Genomic DNA, 6,000 nt, shown 5'->3' with positions numbered 1-6,000 from the left:
AGATAAAACACAGACAGACAGACAGATAGATAGATAGATGATAGACAGACAGACAGATAGATGATAGACAGACAGACAGACAGACGACAGACAGACAGACAGACAGACGATAGACAGACTAACAAGAACTGACTCATAAGACTTGTGTTTTTAGAATCTGGATTTAGATTGCAATGCTGTATGTTTTGTATATTCATTAGTGGTTTTATGACACTGTTGAATAGTAGCAAAGTAAAATGATGTTCTGTTCCATGGTATGAATAAAAATAAAAATGGTCTGAATGGTCTGAATAAAAAGCGGTTCTCGGATCCCTTTCGTAATTAGACCAGTGTTTCTCAAATTTGCTCCTGGGGATCCCCTAGCACTGAACATTTTGAGTCTTTTAGCGGATACACCTGCTTCAAGTAACTGGCTTATTAGTAGCAGCTTCGTAACCTGAATTGGATGTTACAGATTAGACACTTCCAGTGTGCAAGTGTGGAGGGAACTGAGGCAGCAGAGTTCAGAAACACTGCCTTTCAGAAACCCAGGCTCAAGGGCACAATGGTGACACTGGTATTGGCAGGATGGGGATTTTAGAAAAAATCTTCAGCTGATCGGTCGTCCCATCCAGATTTTAAAACGGCAACTGTGTTACTAAGCAAGGGCCCTTAGCTTTCAGCACCAAGTGTGTTTACACATTTAAATAATATCAAAATAGCTGAAGCTGATCTCCCAATGTCCAGCTTTAAGACATTACCAGAGGAAGATCCATGAGGACTTGCATGCCGTCGCCTGGGCCCATGTGAGCCACGTGGTTGAAGTTGGTGGGGTTGGAGATCAGCTTGGATCTCATTTCAGGATCCCTCAGCATCTCCCTATTGAAGAAAACGGAAACAACGTAACATGGATTAGGAGCAGTGCAAGAGTGCAGCAGTGTGAGAGATTTATTCCTGAAGCCACCTGACCTTCTCTGCTGCAGCCGCTCCTCCTCTGGTACTTTAAAAAGGAACTTCCTCTTGCTGCGTGTCCTCACCATCAGCTTCTTGCTGTTGTCTGAGGTCTCAGGGATGGCTAGATCACAGCCATCTGTGGAAACAAGAGTGTGAATGAGGTTGAGAAAGATGGTTGTGGCTCAAACTATGGCAGTCCTGGGTTTTTGAGCTCTAAAGCCGCTGTGTCTGAACGTACTGTGGAACTTGTTGGCAGCAGGCCTAGAGGAGGTGTGACAAATGAGGTCATTCCAGTTTACCAAACAAAAGCATCTTTATCAAGAGGGCGATCTGCCAAAGTGGGCAGGAAGTGAATTGTAAATGGATCACAAAGGGTGGAGCTGTACATTTCATTACCTGGGCTGATCTAATGGAGAGACCTAGTGGTGTTTTGTTTGTGAACAAATCAGAGCTTTTGAACAAATCCTATACATGAACAAATCATTCACTTTCACTTCTGTGTACTGATTCATTTAGTGTTTTTGAACAAATCTTGTAAGTGAACAATTATTCTTTCATTTCTATCTACTGACTGTGTTTTTAAACAATTCTTATAAATGAAATGAACTCATTCTCACTCACCGATTCATTTAGGGTTTTTGAACAAATTCAATAAGTGAACAAATAGTTCTTGTTTACTTCTGTGTACTGACTCGTATACAATGTTTCTAAATAAATCTTGTAAATGAACAAATTCTTATTCACCACTATGCACTGATTCTATGTTACTGAATAAATCTTGTTAATGAACAATTAGTTCTCATTCATTTCTATCTACTGACTCACATTGAGCTTTTAAACAAATCTTGTAAATAAATCATTTTCATCCATTTCTATCAACTAACTCATATTTAGTGTTTTTAAACCACTCTTATAAACGAACAAATCATTCTCACTCATTGATTCATTTGTTCAATGTTTTTGAACAAATCCCATAAGTGAACAAATAGTTCTTGTTTGTAAATCTTGTAAATGAACAAATTCTCATTCACCATTATGCACTGATCCGGTGTTACTGAATTAATCTTGTTATTCATTTCTATCTACTGACTCGCATTGAGTTTTCAAACAAATCTTTGAACAAATCATTCACTTCTATGCACCGATTCTTTCAGTGTTTTTGAATACATCTTGTAAATAATTAGTCCTCATTAATTTCCCTCAAATGACTCATATTCAGTGTTTTAAAACAAATCTTGTACATGAACAAAAAAAATCTCATTTACTTGTACACATTGACTCGTTCAGTGTTTTTGAGAAAAAAATCTTCCAAGTAATAGACTCTTTTTCACTGAAGACAGGAAAATAAGCATGTGCTTCACAGAGGAGAGATATCAAAATATGACTTTAAAAAGAGCAAAGAGCATTCAAGAGCATGCTGTCAAGAAGCACTGAATGTACTGAACAAATATGGCCACTTGCTCAGCTTCGAGTCTAAATAAGAAAAGCACTGAACAAGACGTCAAATTCAAAAAACCTTATGATGCTTAACACTTTTTAAGAGTTATTCGGTCACGAACACAGTGTTTTAAAAAATTGGTTGAGTGAATAATTCAGTGACTCATAACATTCAAAGTTAACCGTCATCACATACTGGCATAATGATGCAATCGGCAGTAAGGGCCACTGAACGAATCATTGAATAAATCATTCTAGTGAACCGATTAAAATAAATTCAAGTCACTGAGATGAATCAAAATCATTGAGTTTTTTGCATGTATGGGCTTGCTAGTATATATATATACACATGCGTGCGTCAGTGTCTGTGTAGGTGGGAGGGATTGACATCACTTTGTGGAGGACACATTTCTTCACAGGTGGACTATTGTAATCAGAGACTCTGGCAACATTGAGTGAAGAAATAAACTCGCCCTCAGCAGTGAAGCAGACACAAGGTTCAGTGTGTGGGAGATATGTGTGTTGACATGGTGAAGTGTGTGTAGGGTGGGATCAGACCTGAGGAGTTGTTGCTGAAGTAGATGAGATGGGGCTGCTCGGAGCCAAACAGGTTCAGACTGCCCTCCACATTCAGGGGCCGAATCTACAGACACAGTTGAAAGTCTGATCAGTTTTAAATCATTAATACAGTTAAATATGAAACAGCTTTCAGAAACCCTAAAATTAGGATCTTTCACTTACTCCTCTTAATGAGATGGTCTGGACCCATTCTGTGGTGTGGACGTCAAACACATCTACTCCATAATCACTGTACACCGTCAGGTAGTTCGAGTTTGAGCCTGAAAATAACGAATATGGGTTTGAGATCTCATGCTCATGATCAGAAGAATGCAGTAGGCAAATCATTCAAGATGCTGTTCTCAAAGGACTGCCTGACGTGCCTAGAAACTGGGTCAGAGGCTGGATAGCTGCTCACTATTCTGACTGAAACATCTGGGGCCCGATTCCCAAAATAGTGCTAAGAATAAAATTCTTCGTAAGTACTTTTCTTATTGTCTAACTTAAGAAAAAGTGTAATAATATCAAGTATTGTTGAAAAGATTTAAGAATAATTGTATTATATTTAATTAACACAGTTCCTAAGAAAATACGTAAGAATTCAAATTCCTGAAAAAAAAAAAAAAATTAATAAAAATAACTTCTTAAAGTTAGGAGGGCCTCACGCTTGTCTTAAATTTCAAGATGTTTCATGGATTGATTGGATTGTTTTAAATATTACGCATTACATCATTACATCATAATAGCTACATTCTACAATACTGTACTTATCTGCTCCCTTGACCTTTCTGCTAGCGTTTGTTTACTGCCGCCCATTTGTTCCACTCACACCCCTAATGGAGTTGGCCACAGCTTTCCCATGGTCGCTCTTACTTTCCGGTTTGATAAAGCCTTGCACTAATTTCCTTAATGAGAACAGCCAGAATTTGGTTTTGGTTTCTTTTCTTTTCCTCCATGTCAAATTACAAGTTGAAATGGTTACCATCAAATAAATTCACTTATTAAGGCTAAACTCACATTACATCTCCTCTATTTTTATATTTAGATTAACTTTCTCATCTATCACTCAAAGTTAACCTATAAAAATGCTAATAAATGGAATAACACTGTTAAATGTAATCCATAAATATCCATTTTATGAGTGTACATTATAATGATGTGACACCTACATTCACTTGTAGCATTTAAAATCATTGATTTTCCTTTGTTAGCTTTATTATTATTTTTTATAGTATAGACCATTTATTGGTCACAACATGAAACTAATTATTGGCTTATCGGTATTGACCAGAATCACTGGATAGCTACCTGTCATTTAACTCATAAGATTTTGTAAAGAAACTTTTGAGAATTACACTATTAAAAACAATTCAGCAACACTTTTCAAACATTTTCAACATTTTTCAAACACTTTTTTTTTTGTTGCACCTCTTTTAAACCTCTAGTTCTCATCTGTCTTCTCTACCTCCTCCTTGCTTTGCTATCTCTCCTCTATTCTTTCCTACTCCTCGCTTCCTCCAAGTCTACACATGAAAAACACTGGAATTTCAGGAGGGCTGAAAACATGAAAACACACCGTTGCTTAGATACTTTCACCAATTATGATTTCCTTCCCACACAAGCTCTTTAGAGACACTTACTGCAGGCAAGCGGTGTGGCGGGCCACATCAGCTCCTGCGTTCGTGAGCGTCGTCCCGTCGCGTCCACGTACACTCCCAGCTGACTGAAGCACAGCAGCAGTTCATTGGCCCCCACCTCCATAGCGTGCAGTGCATCCAGTGATTGCTGGGCCAAAAAGGCAAGCGAGGGATCTCCCGGGCTCACCAGACTCACCGGTGACGACTCTCCCTGCATGGCCAGCAGAGCGAAGCCCGACGGGTAACCCACGCACAGCCGATCACGAATAATACCCAGCCACTGGGCGATACCAGGCGCCTGCACCTCCCACAGCTTACGGTGATGGGGCTTTACGCGAGTGATTTCGTAGCAGATGACCAGCCGCTTCACACCTGCTAGGAGACACGCTGGACCACCGGGGCGTAGGGTACCTATGGTCATAGCCTGGCAGCCTTTTGTATCCGTCAACTTGGCATCGAAATTAACATCCGCACCCTCCAGTGCCGCCCAGGGGTATAAATGGACATGGCGGTTACGGCCAGAAAGCAGGGCCACCATCTTCTCTTTGGGCATGAGCTCAATCTGGCAGGCTCTTTTACAGTCAGCAGCACGAACAATGACTGAAAAAAGGATCATGGGAAATTAATAATAGTGAAAATAATGCTGAAGAACTAAATCTGTGCTATACAGAGTACTGATACCATCTCTGGTGATCTCGACTACAAACAGGCCATCTTCTGTCCCCAACGCAATTCGTTCTCGATCTGTAGAGACAAAAGCAGGACAGATATGATTTGTGAATGGAATATTTGTGAATACGATGCGTCAACCCTTAAAGTGATAGTTCAACCAAAAATTCAACAGAAAATCGTGTGGTTCCAAACTCATAAGACTTTTGGTCATATTCAAAACCAAATGAAGATTTTTTTTATATAAACTGAGCAATTTTTGCCCCTCCATTGAAAGTCCTTTCCTTCATAAATTTGTTCATAAAGTTCATAAAGCTACTCCTAGGTAAAATGGTCTCTAGCTATAATTTTTTATTTGATTGCAAATATTAATACCGGATATTATTCTTATTCTTAGACAAAATCATTTCCAAATGCACAACTGTAATGGCATTTATATTGATATATTCATAGAGGAAATGAAAACATGACAAATAAAAACAGAAATTCAATAAGGATTAGGGTTGGGGAAAAAATATCGGTATCTCGATTTTAATCGATTCTCATTTTTACGAAACGATATCGATTCTTAAATCCCAAGAATCGATTAGTCTAGCCTGTTTTCAGTTAATGGACGGAACATTGAAGGGCACTTCCCATTCAATATATCGCATAAGCATTGTGCTTTGGTACTTTTCATATGAAACAAAGTCTCAGATTTCAATTTATGTCCATTGTATTGCAGTATTCAAACAATAAATGTTGTTTTGGCGCTGTTTAATGTGGA

The 6,000-nt window shown here is 38.8% G+C and overlaps 1 protein-coding gene across 1 annotated transcript in view; it reads right to left on the bottom strand.

Annotated features, from left to right (window-relative positions):
* Window positions 1–6,000, bottom strand: part of LOC107723369 (serine/threonine-protein kinase MRCK beta-like) — an 88,894-nt gene that overhangs the window by 4,960 nt on the left and 77,934 nt on the right. Inside the window, exons 29-34 of the mRNA XM_016531959.1 lie at window positions 5,247–5,309; window positions 4,569–5,165; window positions 3,112–3,209; window positions 2,929–3,013; window positions 949–1,069; window positions 741–858 (exon numbers count right to left, since the gene is read on the bottom strand). Coding sequence (XP_016387445.1) covers window positions 741–858; window positions 949–1,069; window positions 2,929–3,013; window positions 3,112–3,209; window positions 4,569–5,165; window positions 5,247–5,309 — 1,082 coding nt within the window. The remainder of the gene's footprint in view (window positions 1–740; window positions 859–948; window positions 1,070–2,928; window positions 3,014–3,111; window positions 3,210–4,568; window positions 5,166–5,246; window positions 5,310–6,000) is intronic.

The sequence above is a fragment of the Sinocyclocheilus rhinocerous genome, unplaced genomic scaffold (genome assembly GCF_001515625.1).
Source record: "Sinocyclocheilus rhinocerous isolate Xijiao unplaced genomic scaffold, SAMN03320098_v1.1 scaffold1725, whole genome shotgun sequence".
Taxonomy (NCBI): Eukaryota; Metazoa; Chordata; class Actinopteri; order Cypriniformes; family Cyprinidae; genus Sinocyclocheilus; species Sinocyclocheilus rhinocerous.
This window is presented reverse-complemented; position numbering and strand designations above follow the sequence as displayed.